Source organism: Cydia splendana, chromosome 6 (genome assembly GCF_910591565.1).
Source record: "Cydia splendana chromosome 6, ilCydSple1.2, whole genome shotgun sequence".
In the NCBI taxonomy this organism is placed as follows: domain Eukaryota; kingdom Metazoa; phylum Arthropoda; class Insecta; order Lepidoptera; family Tortricidae; genus Cydia; species Cydia splendana.
In genome coordinates this window covers 4323975-4350198 of record NC_085965.1, presented here as the reverse complement: position 1 = coordinate 4350198, position 26224 = coordinate 4323975, and the positions used below count along the sequence as shown (strand labels likewise).

At 37.3% G+C, this 26224-nt stretch overlaps 1 protein-coding gene across 1 annotated transcript in view; it reads right to left on the bottom strand.

Annotated features, from left to right (window-relative positions):
* LOC134791546 (uncharacterized) overlaps positions 1–21498 on the bottom strand; it is a 37927-nt gene extending 16429 nt beyond the window's left edge. The window contains exon 1 of the mRNA XM_063762595.1: positions 21413–21498. Coding sequence (XP_063618665.1) covers positions 21413–21443 — 31 coding nt within the window. The 5' untranslated portion in view covers positions 21444–21498. The remainder of the gene's footprint in view (positions 1–21412) is intronic.
* Positions 21499–26224: the final 4726 nt, after the last annotated feature.

Below are 26224 nucleotides of genomic sequence, written 5' to 3'. Positions count from 1 at the left end.
TACCTATTAACCATAAAACTACCACATTTTTAACAAACTAAGGAGAACAAATTCAATATTTTCACTAGTCATTATTATATAGAAGTGACTAACTTACCACCTCAGATAATTTAACAGTAATATCATCAATATGATAATAAACAAAGCACCATTCGCGCCTGCCGCACCGGCTACATTTACACTTCATTTTTTCATGCAAAAGGCACCAAGGAAGATCCGCGGGTATATTTACTGGCAAAAACTATGTCCATATTTTGTTATGATTATAAGAATTATCACTAGGTATTAGGTATTAGAGAACTAAAATTAACTAGGTAGTGAACGAAGTACGAACAAAATAAATATAAATATGTCATAATCATAACTTGACAGTTCGAAGTCGTTTGTTTACAAAGAATGTTAATAAAAAGTATTGCAAATTCAAATCGGTATAATTTACATCTACATTTTTATTTTACCTATGAAAATTATACTTACTTTTTATTTAATAAACTTGAAACTTATTGAAATTATCATAAATTGTGTACGCTACCGTATTATATTTCAATAATATTTAAGTTACTTAAGGGATTTCTGTTTCTAAGCAAGCTTCGTAAATGCCCGCCTGGTATACAGAGGGCGTACCGCGAACCAAGTTCGTCATGTTGCCTTCCTGTCACACTTACGTACGAATTTACAAGTGCGACAGAGAAGCAACACGTCGAAATTCGTTTTGAGACTGATTTCTCGCGCCATTTTGACACGTAAGTTAGGATCAAAAAGGCGTAAGATGTATGAAAGCTTGCAGCGCTTACGCTTGTTGTCTTTCGTGTTTAATTTTTAACGTATTTTCGGTGGTGACGCGAGGCGATATTGAAGTACGGCGCGTGTCTGTCTCACTCCCTCTTTGGGTATTTCTAATTCATTGTTTCATTTTGAAAGGATTGAGGTGTTCATGTCACAGAGAGGCGGTGAGTGGTACAAACTCAATGCTTTTCTCGGTGGACCTTTTGTCGTTGCAATAAGGTTTGTAGTTCGGCAGTTGACAGTGTCATTACGTCCATTACTCGTTTCTTCATTTGAGTTTTGAATGTCGGCGAGCGGGCGAGCACCTCGAGCGCCTCGCGCGATCCAGGGACTCTCTTGCGAGGTTATGAGGAGCGTATGAGTTTTGAAGGTCGCGAGTGAAATTGAAAGGATAAGAGTTTTTTTAAATTTGAAGTGTGTGAATGATTTGTGTGGCAAGAGGTGTTTGTGATGCGCGCGAGTAAATGAGTAAAATGAATAGAGGAGTGATGTAAGACATTTTTGCGGTATGAAGTACTGCGACAAATTAACAAAATGAGTGGTACAAATGAGGTGCCTCACGAGTGAGCGACTCAACACTAGCGTGATAGGTGGGGGGTGCTCGACCAAATATCATAGAGGGCCCCGAGACAAAACAAACTACATTAAAAAAAATCAAAATGGCCGATTTTTTTTTAATTTTTTCAAGTTGGTCCGAGCGCGCTGAGATTTGGCATGTGGCGAGCCTGGGGGCCCAAGATTACCATGTCTAAAAAAAATTTTGGAAAAATCCAAAATGGCGGCGGACACGGGCAAAGTCAAATTTCCAAGTAGGTTAAGCGAGCCCGAAGGGCGAACTTCAGGCCGGGAGGCCGAAGGCCGACCCCGGCGGAGGGCCGAAGGGTCCCGTTTTACCTTTTGGGTACGGAACCCTAAAAATAGCAAACCGATTTTGATTTGAGCGTCAATATTTTTATTTTTTTCTATTAAACTGTACTTTAAATGTCTAAATATGAATTCCTCATGCCCGATTTATCTGGAAATGATACCAAACTCGAGGTGGTAGGTAAATAGAAGCCGATAGAAGGCGTGTAACTTTGGATGCCCCCCTGCCTACCCGCCAGGGGGTGGCGGATGGCTACCGGGCTGAATTGGCTTAGCTTTACGTATACTTTATCTGTGCCAAGTGAATTCATCCGATACCAAAATTTGCACGTCCCATACATTGGGTGACACTACTTACCTCACTAATACTTGTATTAGGAAGCACCGCTCTTCTGTAATAGTACCTACCTAGCTTACAATTTTGGTGTGTGCATAGTAGGTATACTGTTGCAGTGTTGATCAACAGTTGCTTCACAAAAGTTAACTGCGGTGCGGATGCACCACACAAACGCCAATCGAACAATAAAGTAAGGGAAGCAGGGATCGTACATTTTCCAGCATTTTTGGTGCACGAAGTGTTGTTAACGGAATTGGTATAAATAATTTCAACCCTAATGATTAATTAGCGTTTATTACGTTGATATTAACCTTAATTTACCATTTCAGTTAAAATTATCTATATCAATTCCGTTAACACCACGCGAATCGATTTGGTGCAGCGGACTGGTGTGAACGGAATTGGTATAAATAATTTCAACCCTAATGATTAATTAGCGTTAATTACGTTAATATTAACCTTAATTTACCATTTCAGTTGAAATTATCTATACCAATTCCGTTAACACCACTCTGCTGCACCAAAAATGCTGGAAAATGTACGATCACTGGTAATTAGACGTTATGAGGGAACAAATGAACATACATACATACATACCCACATACATACCGGTCAAAATCATGACCCTCCTGTTGCGTTGCCGTAGTCGGGTAAAAATGTATCGGGATCTTCGAGTATTTAGTAACTGGAGACGCCTTATCGGTCATTTTCTGTACAAAACAGTCTGCCGATTTTTGCGGGGGAGGGGCACGTCAAATGAATGGCTATTTGTACATGAATTGTACGTAACGTACAGATAGCCATGTCAGATAAACGTCAGTCCATACAAAAGTTTGCACTATTGTGCAAGGTTTTCGGTAGAGGGGTAAGCTCTTAAAGGCGTCTCCTGTTATTAAATGCTCTAAGATCCCGATACATTTTTAGTATTTTTACCCGACTACGGCAACGCAAAAGGAGGGTTTTGACCGGTATGTATGTGGGTATGTACATATGTATATACATATATACATACATATGTATGTTCATTTGTTCCCTCCCGCGTTTGTATGTTGCATCCGCACCGCAGTTAACTGTTGTGAAGCAACTGTTGATCAACCTGCAAGTAAAAGTCACGTGATAATATCTATACATTATTTAAGTTTCAATTGATGTTTGCTATAAACGGTTGTCAATCGTCTCGGCCCCATGAGAATTGGAGTTTTTAAAGTGTTTTATATTTTGTCTCGTGGGGACTTTGTTACATTTGTTTGGAACTTAATGTAATTATTTACGGCAAAGTTGTCAATACAATAAAGTAAGAATAAACTTTAAGACGTGGGCCGTAATCATGTTTGCATGTTAAAGTAGTTTATATTCAAGTCTTACTCCAAAGTTCTTAGAAACTCTTAAGTCTTGTATTCACGCAACTTGTCAAAGATACTCTGGAAAGTTTTTACACGTGTACAGGCTAGTTTAGAAACAATTTTACAAGCCAACACTCCAAAAATATATTTACACGATCTTATTGTCAGTGTTATAGTGATGTGCCGATGAGAACGTTCTCGTTTCTAAGAATTCCTTTCCGAAGAATTTCCAACTTTTTCGAGAACGTTCTCTTATTAGCATAACATATCTGGGAGACCGAGCTTTGCTCGGAACACATAAAAACACTCAAAAATGCGAGTTTTCCCAGAGATAAGACCTAGCTAGATCAATTTATCGCCCCCGCCGAAAACCCCCATATAGAAAATTTTATCGAAATCGTTAGAGCCGTTTCCGAGATCCCCAAAATATATATCGTATAAATAAACAAGAATTACTCGTTTAAAGGTATTAGATAAGTTATGAACAATCTTAATTTTTTTAATGGAATGACATAATTATTTACTTTTGTTAAGCTTATACCTTTTGCCTCAAATAACTTGTTTGGGCAATTTTGTGTTGTTTTACTGCTGGTTTTTTTATCAATTAGTATTATTTTTTATATTCCTATGAATGGTGCCAAGTATTTGCTTTTAAGCTTCCATGGTATTTGTATTATCTCCTACACTAAGCGGTTATAAACAAAAGAATTCATCGCTTTTGCGACGAAAGGGTAAAACTCTCAGAGAACATTTCCGAGAACGTTTCCGATAGATTTCTCTGTTCTCGGGAAAATATCGAGGACGGCACATATCGCTAGTCAGTGTCTTAGAGGCGTGTAAATATATTATAGAACGTTAACTTGTCAAGTTGTTTTGAGCTCGACTGTACGTAGTTCGTCGTGTCGTCGTCGAAGTTCGAATTTAAGCATAAAGTTTGCTGGAGCTTATAAATAAATGGTTAAATATGCGCTTTATCAACTCCAAAACACTTTAAAAAAAAATTGTTTTTGAGTTGTATAACTCTATTATATATAAACCCTTGCTTTAACCATTATCGTATAACGTACACATGAACAGTTGTACACTGAGCTGCAAAGTTCATGTGAACTTAATGAATTAATTCCATCCATAATGTATCTGACATCGTAAGATTTTGAACCCGTTAGTTTACAATCTAACGTAGGTTAGGTTAGATTAGTTAGTAATCTCCCTACTGTCAGTTTATAATTTAACTAGCGAGATTATAAACTGCCCAGTGTTTACAATTTTACGGTGAAATATGCAATTTTGCAGCTGGCAGTATGTAGGTAAGTACACACCACAAGCCCAGCGGGTCGTGTCGTAGTATGAACTATACAGGGTGGCTAAAAAATAAGTGCATTCCCGTTGCCAGGGAGGTTTTGGGATTATACTGGGCAACTTTTACTATGGCACCAACCCCGAAATCGCGGAAAAAATTTGGCTGTCTCATACATTTTGGCTGGTCCATTTTCTATGGGAGAGTAATTTTTTTTCGCGATTTCGGGGTTGGTCTCATAGTAAAAGTTGCTCAGTATAATCTCAAAACCTCCCTGGCAACGGAAATGCAGTTACTTTTTGCCACCGTGTAAACCCCATAATCTTCCTACACTAATTATGTGAACAGGCAGAACGCACTCAAAGAACCTAAGGGTAACATTCCATTTCTGACCGCAGCTGCACTAATAGTACGAACGCGTCGGTGTTATTGTCAATTTCTATAGTAAAATGAATGGTAGTGGTAGTGCTGCTGTCGTTGGTAATGGACTGTCACCTTAACTTGTGACAACACAGCCCCAAGAATTATTTTGGCATCTGTCAAACCAAGCTCTAAGCACTATTGTCTGATAGCTTCGGGCGTGTCGTTAGAAAATCGGTCAAGTATCGAGCTTGAAGCGGCGCCCTGGCTGCTTCATCCAAAAATGCCTACGCACACGCATACACAAAGTTGACGAGTTCTTCATGACGCCCCGGCCCGGGCTCGGACCGTTGTAGCGTGAGTCATCCTTTGGACCGCCTGTTCCTACTTAATTCTGTTTTCTTAATCCCTTTGTTGATTTTACATTTTAGTTAATGTAGCAATAAATAATATTCACTGAGGTACTATTGTCAGAATGGAACTGAAATTTGTAATCAAATTAATTTAGAACTTATCCACAACTTCACTAAGTCATATGATATGACTTAGTGAAGTGATATGACTCATATCATAGGAACTCAGACAACAGCCCTTCCATAAGTATTTACATAAATTACAATACTAAGTTACGAAGGGACTGATTGCATATGCAGAAATTCATACCTAAGGGTAACATTCCATTTCTGACCGCAGCTGCACTAATAGTACGAACGCGTCGGTGTTATTGTCAATTTCTATAGTAAAATGAATGGTAGTGGTAGTGCTGCTGTCGTTGGTAATGGACTGTCACCTTAACTTGTGACAACACAGCCCCAAGAATTATTTTGGCATCTGTCAAATCAAGCTCTAAGCACTATTGTCTGATAGCTTCGGGCGTGTCGTTAGAAAATCGGTCAAGTATCGAGCTTGAAGCGGCGCCCTGGCTGCTTCATCCAAAAATGCCTACGCACACGCATACACAAAGTTGACGAGTTCTTCATGACGCCCCGGCCCGGGCTCGGACCGTTGTAGCGTGAGTCATCCTTTGGACCGCCTGTTCCTACTTAATTCTGTTTTCTTAATCCCTTTGTTGATTTTACATTTTAGTTAATGTAGCAATAAATATAGGAACATATCATAGGAACTCAGACAACAGCCCTTCCATAAGTATTTACATAAATTACAATACTAAGTTACGAAGGGACTGATTGCATATGCAGAAATTCATAATTTAATTTATATTTAGTTTGCCGTGAAGTTATATATTATGTCGCCGGCAAATTGTAAGAATCGTTTACAAACGGCGTCGGCATTTTAAAAACGTTTCGCCGTTTGCAAATAGCCGAAGGAACTATGCACAAGGAAACGTACCGACGAGAACGGTAGATGGTAGCACTTGCTTTGGCAATGTACATGTGTACATATGTTTCCGATTCAGGCCACGAGATGGCAGACTCCAACGCGCACGGTCCCTATACTCATGGACAAATGTAGGGAAATGCAAAAAAGGTTTAATTACTGGATTACAGCACCTAATGTCAAAATTAGTATTTTTTTTTGTGTTCCTCTAAATTTGTCCATGAGGGTGCAGTTTCATCAGTAGGTAGTGCTCGCGATTCTGAATAGGAATAACCTTAAATTTTATAAATCCTAAGAACACTTGTACTAACAACTTAGAGGATATAACCAACGGAGACGCCATGTCTAAAATTTTTGGTACAATATAATCTGCCGTTTTTTGCGGGGGAGGGGCACATCAAATGTATAGGTACGTCATGTCAGATAAACGTCAGTCCATACATATGGTTGACAAGTGGTTGACCATTGGCCGCCTATTTTCGACAGAGGGGAACGCCAGTTAATGGCGGCTCCATTGTTAATTACTCCGAGACTAACAACAATAAAAAAGTCCATTTGCATTGAGGGCGAGCATCTTTTTAAGTGTAATTTACTGTAATATTTCTGGATAATTTATTCGCGAAACGGATATTCCAGTCCATTTACTTTACTTTAGCACTTTGGTTCGGCGGAGGGAAAGAAACGTTTTTAATAAAAGTACATAATTTCGAAACTTTATTAGATTCGACTCGGATAAAGGTTGACGCACGCTAGACAGCGCCAAGCCCAGGCCGAGGCGTCTCACACATTTTCTATGACGGCTGATCGGTGATCACGTGGTGCTTTCCATAGAAAATGAAGCGCCGGAAGCTCCGGCCCGGCCCCGGCCCGGTCTAGCGTGAGTCATCCTTAAAGGTTGAATAATAACTATGGTGGAGAGTTCCCGCATTTTTTGAAGAGGAATGTGGACGACCGCTTCTTCATACGGTAGGTCCCATTTTCCTCTCTGAATATTAACATTATAGAAAGTTTTTTTACACAATTTGATATATTAACCACAAGTGCATTGCTCCTTCGTTTCATTCACTTCTTTCGATTTGATTCTCGCGATTTTTTTCACTTATTATATTTAATATCTGGGGGCACGGCAGTGCCCCCGCCAAGTCGAGCAAAACAAAGACGCACGGCCGTACCATCCTTTTCCCGAAGCGATTCAGGTGATTTTCGACGTCCTGTAATTTTGTGCTGGCTAAAGCTAGAATCCTGAATTTTCAGTGACATATAGGGCTTAACATGCTTTAGATATATTCTCAAAAACATTCAATTTGAACTTGTAGTTTAAGAATTATTGTACGTCAAAGTTCCTTGGTTTCGACACTGACACACTCACTCACTCACTCACGATCATCATAATTCTAAGGTACTTCTAGCATACCCACAAGCTTCAAATTTTAAACATAAGTAGGTTTCAGCTTATCAAGCCATAGAAAACCTAAAAATAATGCAATATCAGTCACGTGTTAAAGATTTAAGAACTGCATAACTAAGTTTGTAGTCCCATATAAATATATGGTATTACAAAGTTACTATTGCAGTTCCAACAAATAGTAGGTAAAGGTCTGTGATGTACGATGTGAGTATGAAGATGTGTATATGTAGTTATTATATGTGTATAGTACGAGTAGGTATGGTATGGCTATGAGTATGGTAAGGATATGAATATGGCATAGGCAAAGAGAATAGATAGTATACTATCTATTCCCCTAGGACCCCTCTATATATAGAGGGGTCCTGTCATAGTAAATTTTGTAGTCACAGTAAATTTACTGCCATCTATTGACACACGACTCAAAATGAAAACGTATGAAACTATCAAAAAATTAATATATATGGATAAATGATTTTATTATTTTTATATCATTTTGACCCATGTTCATTCACTGATACCTAGGTAAATATGAAACGGTGTTGTCACCGCCATCTAGCCGAGGATAGGCCAAAGGTGTACGCGCCATCTGTCCGAGAATGACTTTTTCTTGACTTCCGAGGCACGTTTTTTCCTTAGACTTTATTCATCTTATACGGAGTTATATATGTCTTGGCATAGGTATGAGTGCGGGTATGGTGTGGGAGTTGTAGGATTTGTATACTTGGGTATTGAGTATTGTATGAGTACAAGTATTGTTTGGTATAGCCATGAGTATTGTATAGGTGTACGAGTATAGTGCGGGATGGGTATGAGCTTTGATAAAAGTGGTAGCTGACGTACAAGAAGTGGTACCCGAAAAGAAGGACTACCTACAAAAAGAGATGAGATCCTATCAAAAACGTTATGCAAATAAATGAAATCCCATCAAAAACATTACATGTAAAAAGATGCAAGTCTCGCAATGCAATTCTTCTACTACAAAAAAGTTTTGAGATGTTATGTGAAACCAAGTCGGTTATTTTAGCCAGTGCCAGGGGGTGTTAAACCGTATCAATAAGATATCTTTAATTTTTAATACATATAATGACTTGGCAATCGCACATAATGCTTTACTCGTACCGTAATCGTAAATATGTATAATGCTTAAACTGCATGCGATTAGCACGCTAGCGTTACGTTTAATTATTTTTATTAGTTGACGATGATCCTTGTGTCATTATGCAGCCGTGCGATGGCCAAGTCATTACACGTATTAAAAATTAAAGATATCTTATTGATACGGTTTAACACCCCCTGGCACTGACTAAAATAACCGACTTGGTTTCACATAACATCTCAAAAATTTTTGTAGTAGAAGAATTGCATTGCGAGACTTGCATCTTTTTACATGTAATGTTTTTGATGGGATTTCATTTATTTGCATAATCAGGTACATTACAATACACAGGTGTTATTTTTGAAGTACATGGTTGATACCCTATCAGGGCATAAAAGTTATAAGTAATAATTAAAATAACGGATTATGTTAACGGATTGAATGTCATCTCATAATCGCGGCAGTAACGAGGCGAACCCATTTTGTACAAATAAGAAAGTAAATTTTGGAAATGTTGAAAACTTGAAACTTAATCAGTTACAAGTTTGGGCTTGAGTTAGTTCAAGTTTGGGCTCGGTTTCATCAAACAGACAAAATCAGTTCAACCACATTCGTGGCCCAAGTTTGGAAACTTTGAGTAACTTACGCTAAAATCATTCGTGCGAGACGGCCAAGATGATTAGAGGCCAGTTCGAACGTACAGTGTTATCAAAATGATGTCATTTAGTCTCGCTCGCGCCTATAATTCATCGGAGCCATAATTGTGTGTTTTTAGTTTTAAGATATATTTTATAATAATTATGTATGCTGGTTTTAAGGTATTTATCTATGGGCCAATATAAATATTTTAATTCATTCATTCATTCATTTATTCATTCATTCATTCATTCATTCTATACACGTACCGGCAAGTACAAGCGCAATGCATGATAACTAAATGACATCATTTTAATGTCAGTGTACGTTCGAATTGGGCTTGGAAGTCAGAACCCTTGGTGTAAATTACATTCGGTAGCGTGACGAGCGTTCGCGTTTGCGTTATGTTATGTCTATTTTTGTATGGGATTTGGAACAGCGCCAAGCGGGACGTTTTGGAAACTCAAAATCCCATACGAAATGACACTTAACGCGTTAACGCGTACGTCACGCCACGCTATCGAATAAAATTTACACTAGGGGTGGTATACAGTACGCAAAATCGTGGCAGTTGCGTGGCGCATTGCCTTTTCCCTGCCTCCGGGGACCTCCCTTAGTAAGTAATACTAATCAACATTTTTGCAATAAGTAAGCCTTCGCACAACGAGCGTACTACTAGTGATTAAGCTACGTTAATATTATTATCTATGACGTAAATATTAATTTATATTTGTCATGGGAATTCATGGGAATATTTATTTTGAGAATCTGTTTTCCTTAATTATGAGGATTCTCGGTTAAAACCATTTATAATTTTGAAACTAACACGGGACTTAATCGCGTTAAACTTACGTTTATTTATGGCCTGACGCTTCGAACGTAAGTTTATTTTATGGCCTGGCGTTTCGAACGTGACGTTACGTTCGAAACGTCAGTACGGTTACCATCAGTACGGTTACCATCAGTTTGTCACTGACATCAACGCCGTCGAGAACGTAATTTACTTTCTATACATCCCGTTTGCACTAATATGGGAGTGCGAGCGAGATGTATAGAAAGTAAATTACGTTCTCGACGGCGTTTATGTCAGTGACAAACTGATGGTAACCGTACAGTTTGTCACTGACGTAAACGCCGTCGAGAACGTAATTTACTTTTCTATACATCCCGCTCGCACTCGCATATTAGTGCAAACGGGATGTATAGGAAGTAAATTACGTTCTCGACGGCGTTTATGTCAGTGAGAAACTGATGGTAACCGTACGGGCCATAAATAAACGTAAGTTTTATGCGATTAAGTCCCGTGTTAGTTTTAAAATCATGAGTGAAAATCGTGTTAGTTTAAAACAAAACTATTTATTCCTTGTAGCTGCGTATCACTAGGTAAGTACGTATAAATAACCTAATTGATTGCGTATCACTATGTACTTAGGTATAAGCTATCATTCTAATTAAGCATTTCCATGAACCACCCCCGCTCTAATTAAAGGCTTGAACTCGATCTATAAATAAAATTGTAAATTAATAAAGTCCAAGCCATCAAATAATTATTTTGATGACGAAACAGCAAAAGCTATTGAATTGTACCTATTATTTATTTTACACCGTGGGCGTTCCACGTTCCAAATGAAATTTTGTCGTTTTATTTGTTCACTACTTATTATGTAAGTCGATGCCTATAAAATTATGAAGTATTCAAGTGTCAGATATACGCTATTTATGTACTTACCTACTATACCTAATATATGTAAGTAGTCATATTCTCTTTATTTATTTTTCATCTCAAGTTAGGTTATTTATAATATGAATATAAAAGTAAAATATAAAAACACTTACAAAACGATAAAAAATACATATAAACACATTATAAAAAACCTAACCTAGGGTGCCGCCAGCAGCGGGGCAAGGCCCAAGCTACCGGTGGTCAGGGCCGCAGAGAGAGGAACCGGCGGACTATCCGCGCCGTGTCCAAGATCACCGCCTTCTGCATCTGACCCTTGATCCAACCACCTAGCGAGAGTCATATTTATTATTAGTATATTAGGACCGGAAAATTTTCAATAAATAAGAATAAATGAAAGAAGTTTTGCAAATAGATCATAGGTAATGAAATGACTAAAGCTTTTAATTAATAACGTTTACTTTGTTACTATGACTTCAAAATTGCTTTCTATCGTTACCAATAAGTCGATATTTAATTTATTACTAGCGTACCTACGTTTTTTCCCTCAAAAAACCGGGCTATGTTTACAATTGACATTTTTCTCACTCTTCCAGCGTTGGGCAACTGTCAGGCATAGATACCTACGTTGCATCAAATGGCACCTATCAATAGCAAAAAGAATTGTCGCCTTTTCTGGCTGCAAGCCAGGGCACTTTTTGTCTAAAATATTACATTTGGCGCAGAAACTCTACCTCGAATTGGACAATTGCTGTGTGCTGATATCTGCTATTTATTGTTGACGATGTGGTTCATTTGTAAAAGGTTCATATTGTGCGAAATTGCTTTTAATTTAATGAATTTGGTAATTCATTCATCATCAAAATTTAAGAGCATGGCTCTTGTCGGTGGAGTATGCGCCAGTTCATTACTTGCTATTAAATATTGTACCTATTTATATTTACCTAGTGTTGTAGGTTTCTGTAAGTTTAGGGTTCTACCCTCTTATGTTTTAATAAATCAGTTGTTGTCAAGGACTCGTGGTGTTTCATTGAATAGTACATGGTGGCAGCGGTGTAGTGCTTTATCTCGGATATATATAGTCATAAAGTGTGTCTTAAGTCACCAAAGACGCCCGATTATAGTTACGAACGTTTTTCTTTGTGCGGTGTGTGCGTAATTGTCATATTTGTTCACTACAATGGAGCACGCGAGACCACCACCGGAACTCGACATGGCGGGAGGGCCGGTCGCCCGTGCAGATGCATGGAAGCGGTGGAAGCAACAATTCACACTGTTTGTGAAAGCATCCGGAGTGAGTTCCGAGTCTGCCGGTGTGGAGGCGAGCCTGCTTGTCAACCTCATCGGACCCGAGGGCTTCGATATTTTTCAAACGTTTACTTTCGATAACGAAAGCGACAAGGAGGACGTAAAGGCTATTATAAAAAAATACGACGCATACTTTGGAACGAAGGTCAACGTAACGTTGTTGAGATATAGATTTTTTACTCGTAATCAGGAGGATGGCGAGTCCATTCAGTCGTATGTTACGGCCTTGCGTCTCCTGAGCAAAAATTGTGAGTTCAGTACTTTGCAGGAGGACCTCATAAAAGATCGTATTGTATGCGGCATACGAAACTCCGTAGTGAGAGATAGGCTTTTGAGGTGCGACGATCTCGATTTGGATAAGGCTGTCAAGTTGTGCCAAGCTGAGGAGGTGTCACAAGAGAGCGGCAAGCATATAAGTAAAAGTGTCGAGAGTTCCAGTTCAGTGCAGGTGCATGGTGTAGAAAGGCGCGCGCGACGCGGGGGCGCCGCGCGGGTCCCGCCTCGTGAGTGCGCGGGTTGCGGCGGAACGCGTTGTGCTGACAACCGGGAATGCCCAGCTTCATTCGCGACTTGTTTCGCGTGCGGAAATCGTGGACACTTCTCCAGAATGTGTAAGTCTCGTTTTGTACAAACTGATAACGGCGTTAAAAAAGTGTATGAGATCGATCAGAATGACTCGTATAGTAGTGGTTCCGCCGAGTTAGAACCGTTTTACGTGGATATGGTGAAATGTAATAAAAATAAAAGTCAGTGGTATGAAACCTTGTTATGTGAGAATGGCCCCGAGCGCTTTAAGCTTGATTCGGGTGTAGATATGAATGTTATTTCGTTAGAAAGATTTTTATTGCTAGGGTTTAAAAAACAAATGTTACAACCGGTCAAAGTTAATTTGGAATCATATACCCGTAATGAGATCCCTATTATAGGCGAGTGCGATATAACTTTTTGGTATAAAAATAAACCTTATTCTCTACACTTCGCAATCGCTAACATGAAATGTCAAAGTGTGCTGGGACAGGAGTCTTGTGAAGAGATGTGCATGATAAAACGTATTTATGCCATAAACTTAGCGTCATATTCTGATCTCTTTAAAGGTTTAGGTTGTCTACTGGGTAAATATCACATTGTTGTTGACAAATCGGTTCCGCCGGTCGTATGCGCTAATAGGAAGATACCTCTAGGGTTAAGAGACAGGTTATCGGACGAATTAAAAAAAATGGAGGAATTAGGAGTAATTAGGAAAATATCACATCCTACAAAATGGGTTCATCCGTTAGTACTTGTTGCAAAAAAGAATAACGGTATTCGCGTATGCCTCGACCCGCGCGCGTTAAATGTGGCGGTACGTCGCGCGCACTACCAGCTGCCCTCGCTAACCGAGCTGGCCACGCGCTTGCGCGGAGCCACCTACTTCTCGGTGCTGGACGCTAATTCGGGTTTCTGGGTTGTGCAGCTGGACGAGGAAAGCGCTGACCTTTGCACATTTGCGACTCCATTTGGGAGGTATCAGTTCCTTCGGTTGCCTTTTGGCATTAGTTGTGCTTCGGAGGTTTTCCATGCCAAAATGCGGCAACTTCTTGAGGATCTTGAAGGCGTAGACAATTTCATAGACGACATTATTGTATGGGGTAAAACTCGACAGGAACATGATGAAAGATTGCATGCATTGTTAAACCGAGCGAGAGAGATAAATCTCAAATTTAACAAATATAAGTGTAAAATAGCTGTTCAGCAAGTCACTTATTTGGGGCACATTTTTGACGCTGACGGTATGAGGCCAGATAGTGAGAAAATTAGGGCAATAAGTCAAATGCCGCCGCCATGCGATAGGAAGAGTTTAGAGCGATTTCTTGGAGCCGTGAATTATTTTTCCAAGTTCATACCTAATTATTCTCAACGAGCGACACCTTTAACTAACTTACTGAAAAAAGAGAATAACTGGCAGTGGGGGCCCGCGGAAAAAGGTGCGTTTGATGAGTTAAGAGAGTGTGTTTGTGGGGCCGGCGTACTGGCGCTGTATGACGTGACGGCACCAGTGACGCTCTCAGTGGACGCGTCACGTGACGCCCTGGGCGCCGTCATCCTGCAGGGCGGGCGGCCCGTGGAGTTCGCCTCGCGCACGCTCACGGACGCGCAGCGACGGTACGCGCAGGTCGAAAAGGAATTGCTCGCGATTGTTTTTGCTTGTGAACGATTCCATCAGTATATATTTGGCAGAGAGAAAGTAACCGTTGAATCAGACCACAAACCTTTAGAGAGCATTTTCAAAAAACCTTTCATGTTTGTCCCAGCACGCTTACAACGCATGATGCTACGTCTACAGCATTACGATTTAGTTGTAACTTATAAGCCTGGAAAGTATATGTATATACCGGACACATTGTCTCGGGCGCCTTTGCCAGATCTGTATAGTGAGGGAGTACATAAAAATAACGTGTATCAGATACAACTAATAATTGATAACATACCTATTTCAAATGCGAAACTATCGTTAATTAAAAAAGAATCTCAACGAGACTCCGAATTTGTAAAGCTAGCTGAGTATATTAATTTGGGTTGGCCCGACCATAAGTCGCAAGTAGCGCCTGAACTGAAGGTGTACTGGTCTTTTAGGGAAGAATTATTTATGGTCAATGGAGTGATTTTTAAAGATATGCCTGTGTTGATACCGCGAGTCTTGCGATCAACAATGTTAAATATAGTACACGAGGGTCATAACTCATATGGGCATAGATCGATGCAAGCGGCGCGCGAGACAAGTGATGTACTGGCCTAACATGTCACGTGATATCGAGCTCATGGTGAGACGATGTGCTACCTGCCAGGAGTGCTCAAACGCCCCGCCTAAGGAGCCGCTATTACCCATTGCTATCCCTAAACTTCCGTGGGAAAAAGTTGGTGCAGATATTTTCGAAATAAGAAAAAAATATTTCCTAGTTTTGGTGGATTATTATTCCAACTATGTTGAAGTGTGCAGTTTACCAAATATTTCCTCCAACATTGTGATAACTAACATAAAGGAAATATTTGCACGTCACGGAATACCCGACACTTTGATTACAGATAATGGGACCCAATTTAGTAGTCGCGATTTTAAAGAATTTACCAAAAAATGGGATTTTAATCACGTAACATCATCGCCAAATTATGCCCAGGCTAATGGAAAGAGTGAACGCGCAGTTCAAACGGTAAAGTTAATGCTCAAAAAATCAATTTTAAGTGATAGCGATTTTTATTTAGCACTTCTAAACTACCGAAATACGCCCCGCGACGGTTTGAGCTCCCCTGCGCAGCTTTTGATGAGTCGCAGATTAAGATGTAAACTACCAGTTCACCCATAATTATTAAAGCCGCAACCTGTTAACTCATCTGAACACGACACAATGTTACTTAATCAGCATAAGGCGAAAGTACGGTACGACGTACATTGTAAGGAATTACCTCCACTTGACATAGGAGATGACGTAGTATGTGTAGAAGGAAAAGCTAGGACTCGCGCCACTGTGGTGGGTAAAGCCGCGACTCCTAGATCGTATATAGTTCAAAATAAGATGGGAGGTAAATTCCGACGCAATCGTCGTCATCTGATAAAATGTATGGTCAGTGACGAGCCGGTGTCCCCGAAGTCCGAGCCGCCGCAGCCATCAGCTGACTGCGGGGAGGAGTTCAAGGACGCCTGCGAAGATGTCGGTCAATCGGAAACATGCGAAAACCCGTCTTATGATAACGCCCATAAGGCAGATAATCAACAAACACATGCTTCCGATGGACCGACAGGCATAATGACGCGTAGAAAGGCGAAATTATTCGCCGAAAATCAGTCTAAGAAGTAAAATATGTTAAACAGAATTCAATTAAAAATACTCGTTACGTATATAGCCTACGCATAGGTATTTGTTATTAAAATAGCCAACTATATAACTTAATTATCAAATTAATTTATACTAAGTCAGAATAACCGAAGTAATGAGATCTTATTTAGTTCACCGTAAGGTTTAAAATCACCTGTCTAATTTTAGCATCATAGTAAAATTATGATATCACGGTTTCATTTTGAACCTTACAGTCTCTTATCTTCTCTTATTTAAGGTGTTTGGTGCATCATAGACATTATAGTTATACAACCGTGAGAACACATAGAAATAAGTTTCATTATGCTTTGAATTAATTGGCTAGTATTATACTTACTTAGTAATAAGTTAAAGATAAACAGTTACTTCAGAAAAACCAATAGGTCGTTTAGACGTAGGTGTAAAAATATATCGGTCATACTTATAACTAAAATATATATAGGTATATATAGTGTAAGGTTTTCTGATAAATATATAAAAAAAAAAACGGGAATAGACTAAGTAATGTATATATTGATAAGATTGTAGAATGTAATGGGTTGTTGTGACAGATAATTTATGTTACAAAACAACAAATTGTTTAGTTTTTTAAGAAATTCCTTTTGGGGGAGATGTTGTAGGTAGGTATCTGTAAGTTTAGGGTTCTACCCTCTTATGTTTTAATAAATCAGTTGTTGTCAAGGACTCGTGGTGTTTCATTGAATAGTACACCTAGTAAAACAAACTATTACATATTATGTACTCTACAGTCTCTACACCTACCTTATATGCTACAATTATAATATATGTAAGTAGGTCACTAAGTAAGTCATTAATTTAGTTTTGGTTTTTCAGGAGTGTTGGGTTATTGAATAATAATGTAAACAACGAGTTAATAAAACGATTTTGAACGAAAATATTTATTTTTTACTCAACAAAATAAAAAGCAGTAATTTACAGGTTTACCTTTTTTATCTTCCGTATGTCGGTATACCGGTTTTAAAAATCCACCGGTAATTGTATTGCCTAGATTAACCGCAAGTCAATCATCTAAAGTTAACAGAAACTGTATAATTCCGCGTGACAGTTGAATAAAAATTAATCAACTCTTGTTGACGAACGCACAATGGATGTTGTTTCGAATTGCTGGGACTTTGACAGGATTTAAACGCAAACCTTTGTAAATTACGCCTAGGATAATCCAGTAGAATAATCCCACTCAAACCTCACAATTTGTACAGAAAAACACTTCTCGAATTCGGATAATCCTCAAAGAAGATTCTCTTATGTTGTGCAGATTGTGTAATAAACGAAACGGGATTTTATGTTTGTTTTCAATCCGAAGGTCGAGGGTTCAAATCCTGGCTCATACCAATAAGTTTTTCGGAACTTATGTACGGAATATCATTTGATATTTTTACCACTAGCTGTTCGGTGAAGGAAAACATCGTGAGGAAACCTGCATACATCCGCGAAGAAATTCAAAGGTGTATGTGAAGTCCCCATCCCGCATTGGGCCAGCGTGGGGACTATAGCCTAAACCCTCTGGTGCTTGAGAGGAGGCCTGTGCCCAGCAGTGGGACGTATATAGGCTATTTTTTAGGGTTCCGTACCCAAAGGGTAAAACGGGACCCTATTACTTAGACTCCGCTGTCCGTCCGTGCGTCCGTCCGTCCGTCCGTCCGTCTGTCACCAGGCTGTATCTCACGAACCGTGATAGCTAGACAGTTGAAATTTTCAGAGATGATGTATTTCTGTTGCCGCTATAACAACAAATACTAAAAAGTACGGAACCCTCGGTGGGCGAGTCCGACTCGCTCTTGTCCGGTTTTTTTTGTTCAGCACAGCGTCGGGATATACATGTATAGAGAAAGCTCTTAGTAGATTTTTGATTTCAAAAAACAGCCCTGATGACTTACATGTATCACTGACAGTTATCCCCTCTCCAAAATTCATGCAATACTTGTGTATGTACGGGTAATTGTTTACCCGCTATTATATTAGTTTTATTTATATCTCCGTTGACATTTGCTGGAACGTCAGTCTTTCCGTGATAACAGCTGGTGCAACTCAGCTGTAACGTCGGAATTGAAGGTAGGTAAACAATGAAAATATATCGCGGTAGACCCGTTTGTGTACTTAAATATGTGTAGAAAACGCGAGAGTTTAAAGTGTTATACCCGCTATTAGAGTTGTGATTGGTCAGGATAAGTTTTGATTAGCTAAAATTAAATTCTTAATAATGTCAAACATGCATGTTGTCTTGCGTTGTCAAGCTGCTCGCAGTACAGTTGAGTCGCTTTAAAAGGCACTTGGGGTCATTTTTAGGGTTCCGTACCCAAAGGGTACCTAATGGGACCCTATTACTAAGACTCCGCGGGACTAGCGGACAGTCTGTCCGTCTGTCCCTCTGTCCGTCCGTCTGTCTGTCACCAGGCTGTAACTCATGAACCGTGATAGCCAGACAGTTGAAATTTTCACAGGTGATGTATTTCTTTTGCCGCAAAAATACATAAATATTTATAACAAAATAAATACATATTTAAGTGGGGTCCCATACAAACAAACGTGATTTTTTTACCGTATTTTGCATAATGGTACGGAACCCTTCGTGCGCGAGTCAGACTCGCACTTGGCCGATTTTTGAGCTCCAGTCTAGTCAGGCTTCTATAGTTATTCTTGTTCGTTGGTTGAGCATATAATGTGCCGGCAGCTCACCGGCATAATTGCGTTATATCTGGTTGCGGTTAAAGCTAAATTATTCACTAATCTCTCCCAGGCGCAAATTAATAGAGCTTAGCTTATGAGCTGTACCGTAAAACGGGGTGAGTAGGTGTCGCGGGGAGAGGTGGGTTATGAATGGGGAGAGAAGGTTTGAGAGGGGGTGAGAAGGGATTTTAAGGCTACTGCTACAAAAATAATGTATTCCAATTTAAAATGGAGCTAAAGTAATACGCATAATAAAAAAAATCGATCCAACAATCTTCCAAAATCACCTTTGTATGAAAACCCCTCTCACTCCATATACGAGGCACTACGGGGTGAGGTTTTCCTCTTTATCGTCAAAGTTATGAAATGGAACTACCCAAAATAAAATAAAAACTAAAATACAAACGTCCGGAACACTTATTATATACAGCCAGCGGTCGACAACCGGCGGCCCGCGGGCCGCATGTGGCCCGCGAACCTCTCACTTGCGGCCCGCAAGCCTCCCTGGCTATTTTGTATGTAATATTGACAAACAACAATGTCTAATAAAGTCATAAATATTAACAAAGTGCGGCCCGCGTCAACTTCGTTAACTACTATGTGGCCCTTGGCTGCTAAAAGGTTGCCGACCGCTGATATACACCATTCAGATTTCATATTTAAAAATAAAATGTTATCGAGGTTTGAATTTCAGTTTTGACCCTAGGACCATACTCACCCCATTTTACGGTACTCAACTAATTACACAGCAATTGAGATAAGTAGTGGCAATATTATCACGCACATTCACAAACAGAGGCTATCAACAAAGTGGTAGCAAAAGTATAAAACTTTGCCCTTTAACATAACTTTGCCCACCGCGTCACCGTTCAGTAAAAGCGAAAAAAACACTTTCTTCACATTCTACAGAAAGTGTATCTGTAACTACTTTTAAGTTATTTTAATTCGCGCAGTTTCAATTGTATGGCGGTGGCTGACTTTATATGATGACTCCTAAAATAATGTACTGCAGTTAGTCAGGTATTTTCGGAGCGGAAGCTTTCAATTCAGGCAATTGACTCAGTTTGAAGACGGCGCGAGATTTATTAGACCGTTCTCATTTATTTGAATCTCGTAAATTTGAAACGAGCGGAGCGAGGGTTTATGCATTATTTATTACAAGAAAAATACTCTGGAAAATACCGTTGGGAAATTCGCATTATAAATAGAAGGAGAGTAGTATGCGATTGGCATTAATGTAAGCAGGTTGTAAGCATGGGAACGTAATATTTCCTTTTCTTTCCTAAAACCCCTTGGTATTATGAACAGGCATCGTAAATTTTATAGCATTTTTGGTGCAGCGGAGTGGTGTTAACGGAATCGGTATAGATAATTCCAACTGAAATGGTAATTTAAGGTTAATATTAACGTAATTAACGCCAATGAATCATTAGGGTTGAAATTGTTTATAACAATTCCGTTAACACCACTCTCCGCTGCACCGAAACTGCTATAAAATTTACGATGTCTGATTATGAATAATTTGCAGAGTACCTAATGATAATGACAACATTATTGTAAAAGTCTATATAATCAAATTCAAATAATATAAGTATTTCTGACTAGTCACTATTAATCACTATAGAGTCTGTTCGGAAAGAAAAGAGTCGTGGAATGTATTGGGCCCCAAACATTCCACGACTCTACTCTTCGACTCTGTAATCTCGTCGCACTGTCAATACGATCGGGTAGATTGGGGAGTAGATGAACTGGTTATCATTTATATGAAAATAACGTTCACCGAAATAAAATAATTATCAATAAAAAAAAGTTATTTGGTATCAAAATTAAGATATGTATTATATTATTGATCTTTCATTATCTGAGTCTGCGTAAGTGCGTAACATTATAATTTACCATTATAAATGATTTGGGGTCGGCCGAAGTCTTATAGAAAATACAGCCATTAGGTTTTGTTACCTATTGAGTACTTAAACAATGATTAGGAAAACATTTTAACTTTAATTTAAAATCTAAACCCTCTTAGCGCCACTTGCACCGTTCCACTAACCCGGGGTTAACCAGTACAATTTGACACTGGGTTAACGGTTTAACCGGTTAACGCCGGGTTAGTGGAATGGTGCAAGTGAGCCTTAGGAGCTATAAGTAACTAATACTATTGATCGTAAATATTTGCTAAATACTCATGTATACATATTTTTAAGATATATCAGGCAAATGCGCAGACGAATCGCCTGATGGTAAGCTATTAACGTCGCCCATGGCCACCCGCAACTCCAGTAATATCTCTAAACTGAATTACAAAATCAACAGGCATAGACCGAGCCGGGTTAAATGAATCAAAATGCTATTTTGCTTCTAACGGGGATCAAAATCCGCGATTAAATAAACCTTATATAAAACAAGACACTTTACTCACCACATAACGTAATTAGCAACAAAAACATCATCTTAACAATGTCATGAGTTCACTCACACACTTCAAATAATTGCAATTTGTAATTACTTAGTCACATCACGTTTCCAATTAACTAGTCCTATCAACTTCACCTACCATCTAATCGATAGATACCATTAATTAAAACAGAATTCGATGTCAATTTTGGTTTCTAAATACAAAAACTTTCATCCGTTGTTTACAAATGACGGAGCGCGATCGTAGGCCATGTCAGCGCGAGGTGCCGCGAGCGTGCCGGCCGAGTGCGCGCCGCGAGCCGAGTGCCCTCCGTGCTCGCTACCCTAGCGACATGCGCACTCTACACTACCCCTAAAGAGTCCTTAAGTGGACTAAGTTTTTAAACTTTGATGATTTATAGAATGACAAGCTTTGTTAAGTGAAAAGTTGGTAATGAAACAACGTTTTGATTACTGTTTTAAAATCTGTAAGATGTAACATTGAATTTATCGGATTTTTTTCGTTGTGTGTAAAGTTTTAACGTCAAACTAGTCAGATTATCGTGTATATATAATGTAATTTTAGTCATTTAAAGAAGTCAAAATTATTAAGATGTAAAGTAACCTTTAACCTTTTAGTGATAGGTAATATTCTACAAACAATATCCTTAAACATATTTTAAACATACTTGTCTATCTTCATTTAACAGAGTTGTGAAGCATTTACTGCTATTTACATTTAGCGAGTGAGCGATCTTCAAAAATAAATAAACAGAACAAAATAAAATTATTTACTATAGTTGCAAGCTCTGTTACACATTGCAACTAAAATTGCTATTTTTCTCAACCACTAGTAGCGGAACTCATATACAATAACTTATCTTGGCATTGTTAGAGTGAGCTCCGTCCGCAATCCTAGTCTAGTTCTGAGTGGAGCTACTCTCGTGCAATATGAAACAATAGGCTACATGCGGGAAAAATATAGTATAATGTCTGTAGTCTGTACAGAGATCATTCTAGTCTCGTGTTGTAGCAAATTTAGTCTACTTTAAAAAAGTCCAAACTCGGGGTTTGCCAGAGAGCTATGGAGCGCAGCATATTAGGTGTAAAATTAAGGGATCTAGTCCGAAACACCACGCTGCGCTCTAAGACTCGAATAATAGACGTAGCTCGGAAAGCGGCTAAGTTGAAATGGGACTGAGCTGGCCATGTCTGCCGAATGCCGGACGACTTGTGGGCCAAGTTAACCACGGAGTGGCAGCCCCACGATTCTAACCGGGGATCCGGAGGAACTAGTCGGCTGGACTCCTTTTTAGGGTTCCGTACCCAAAGGGTAAAACGGGACCCTATTATTAGGGTTCCGTACCCAAAGGGTAAAACGGGACCCTATTACTAAGACTTCGCTGTCCGTCCGTCCGTCCGTCCGTCTGTCACCAGGCTGTATCTCACGAACCGTGATAGCTAGACAGTTGAAATTTTCACAGATGATGTATTTCTGTTGCCGCTATAACAACAAATACTAAAAACAGAATAAAATAAAGATTTAAATGGGGCTCCCAACAACAAACGTGATTTTTGACCAAAGTTAAGCAACGTCGGGAGTGGTCAGTACTTGGATGGGTGACCGTTTTTTTTGCTTTTTTTTTTCGTTTTTTTTTGCATTATGATACGGAACCCTTCGTGCGCGAGTCCGACTCGCACTTGCCCGGTTTTTAGAGGCTGGCCAGATATAGCACAGAACAGAGACAACTGGAAAAAGAGGGGGGAGGCCTTTGCCCAGCAGTGGGACACAGTGGGCTCTGAATAAATAAATAAATAACTGGATTTGACACAAACGCTAAATGTATAATGTTACTGGATTATAAGTAAATCAAATTTATCGTATGTTTCATGTAATTATCTTAATTGGATGGAATAAATGTAAATTACTGATAGCATATCAGGCAGTAATATATTTTAGTTAATATATTTCTTTATTATCGGCAGTGGTTCCGCCCAATCGGTTATTTTCGCAAGGAATTCGACATTTGTTTTATTGGTATAACAAGCTCAAAGAACTTTGTCTATTGCCTGCGGAATTAAACAAAGTTGTCAGTTTCTTTACGGTGTGAAACGTTTGGCTCGCTGCCAATCGTTGTATTGTCTATTTACTCCTCATGTGTTTTGCCGACAATGTGCCTGTGACAAGGGTAAATGAAAAAAATATATAAATCCTGTACCTCCGTCAGGGCAGGTCAGCGGAATGAAGTGCACTCGCAATACTAGCATGCGGAAATTAGGACTCTTTTTATCAAACTAAGGCCCACTTGCACCATCCCACTAACGGGGTTAAGCGGTTAAACCATTAACTAAGAGTCAAATTGTACTGGTAACCATGGTAACTCCAGGTTTAACCGGTTAACCCCGTATTAGTGGAATGGTGTAAGTAATAGACCTAAGACAAAGATCCTTCCTTCCTTTGTGCAGTTTTGAGTACAAATCAAAAGGATATATAAAAAACAGTTGGCTTCGGCCAATTAGTATTTTTGCCAATTCAAAAGGTTGGTTGGAAAGGGTAGTTTTAAAGGTAACATTTTGATTCAGATTGCACCAGCGTTACTGCTGCAGCGTTGTTGTACCTACAGTATCGCTGCTCGAAATGTCAATTACCTGGGCATCATCAACCCTGATTTGGCATTTCCAGTAGAGCAGTAATTAGCCTAATTAATTGCTAGTAACGGTAATTACGCCAGTTAATCTAAATCCGTTTACACATATCGCTGGCTACAAATCGCATATCACGCAAGGCTTAATCCGGGTGCCCATCTGCCATAGACAAAAACTAATCCGAACGAGTTTTCCGCCAAGCCCCTGTACACGAGTTATATAATTTATTTGGAACGGTTATCGACAAGCGTTGCTCCGCGGACCACGACTGTCGATACCAAGGGAAATTGTTAATTCTATCCGAACGAAACACATAGGAAACCACGACTTAGCTTTGCTCGTACGTCGCGATGGCTTGGCACCCTTCCAGCCAAGGACCGGAAAACCCCTCTTTACGCTTAATCCTATCAATTCGGTAACCCAATCGATTCGGTTACCTTATCATTCGGTAACCCTATCATACTGTTACCTGATTGTAATGGTAACCTTATTGAAACGGTAACCCTAACCTTTAACCGAGTTAATCTCAAAACCCCATCGCGATAGGGTTTTTGTTAAGGGTTTTTAACAGGTTTTCATTCAGTTATGGTAACCTTTATTATCGGTTGCTTACTGGTTTGCTACATTAAAGTAGTTTTAGTGATGTGCCGTCAGAACTAAAAAAAATACTAAAAAAATTGTTTATTTTATTTACTTTATTTATATTTTGTTGATTTTATTGACTTTATTTATTAAATTTATTAAATTTAATTTATTTATTGAATTTATTGAATTTATTGAATTTATTGAATTTATTGAATTTCTTGAATTTCTTGAATTTCTTGAATTTATTGAATTTATTTATTTTTTTGAATTAATTTAATTTAATTAATTTAATTAATTTAATTAATTTATTTAATTTATTTAATTTATTTAATTTATTTAATTTATTTAATTTATTTAATTTATTTAATTTATTTAATTTATTTAATTTATTTAATTTATTTAATTTATTTAATTTATTTAATTTATATAATTTATTTAATTTATTTAATTTATTTAATTTATTTAATTTATTTAATTTATTTAATTTATTTAATTTATTTAATTTATTTAATTTATTTAATTTATTTAATTTATTTAATTTATTTAATTTATTTAATTTATTTAATTTATTTAATTTATTTAATTTATTTAATTTATTTAATTTATTTAATTTATTTAATTTATTTAATTTATTTAATTTATTTAATTTATTTAATTTATTTAATTTATTTAATTTATTTAATTTATTTAATTTATTTAATTTATTTAATTTATTTAATTTATTTAATTTATTTAATTTATTTAATTTATATAATTTATTTAATTTATTTAATTTATTTAATTTATTTAATTTATTTAATTTATTTAATTTATTTAATTTATTTAATTTATTTAATTTATTTAATTTATTTAATTTATTTAATTTATTTAATTTATTTAATTTATTTAATTTATTTAATTTATTTAATTTATTTAATTTATTTAATTTATTTAATTTATTTAATTTATTTAATTTATTTAATTTATTTAATTTATTTAATTTATTTAATTTATTTAATTTATTTAATTTATTTAATTTATTTAATTTATTTAATTTATTTAATTTATTTAATTTATTTAATTTATTTAATTTATTTAATTTATTTAATTTATTTAATTTATTTAATTTATTTAATTTATTTAATTTATTTAATTTATTTAATTTATTTAATTTATTTAATTTATTCAATTTATTCAATTTATTCAATTTATTCAATTTATTCAATTTATTCAATTTATTCAATTTATTCAATTTATTCAATTTATTCAATTTATTCAATTTATTCAATTTATTCAATTTATTCAATTTATTCAATTTATTCAATTTATTCAATTTACTCAATTTATTCAATTTATTCAATTTATTCAATTTATTCAATTTATTTAATTTATTTAATTTCTTTAATTTATATAATTTATATAATTTATTTAATTTATTTAATTTATTCAATTTATTCAATTTATTCAATTTATTCAATTTATTCAATTTATTCAATTTATTCAATTTATTCAATTTATTCAATTTATTCAATTTATTCAATTTATTCAATTTATTCAATTTATTCAATTTATTCAATTTATTCAATTTATTCAATTTATTCAATTTATTCAATTTATTCAATTTATT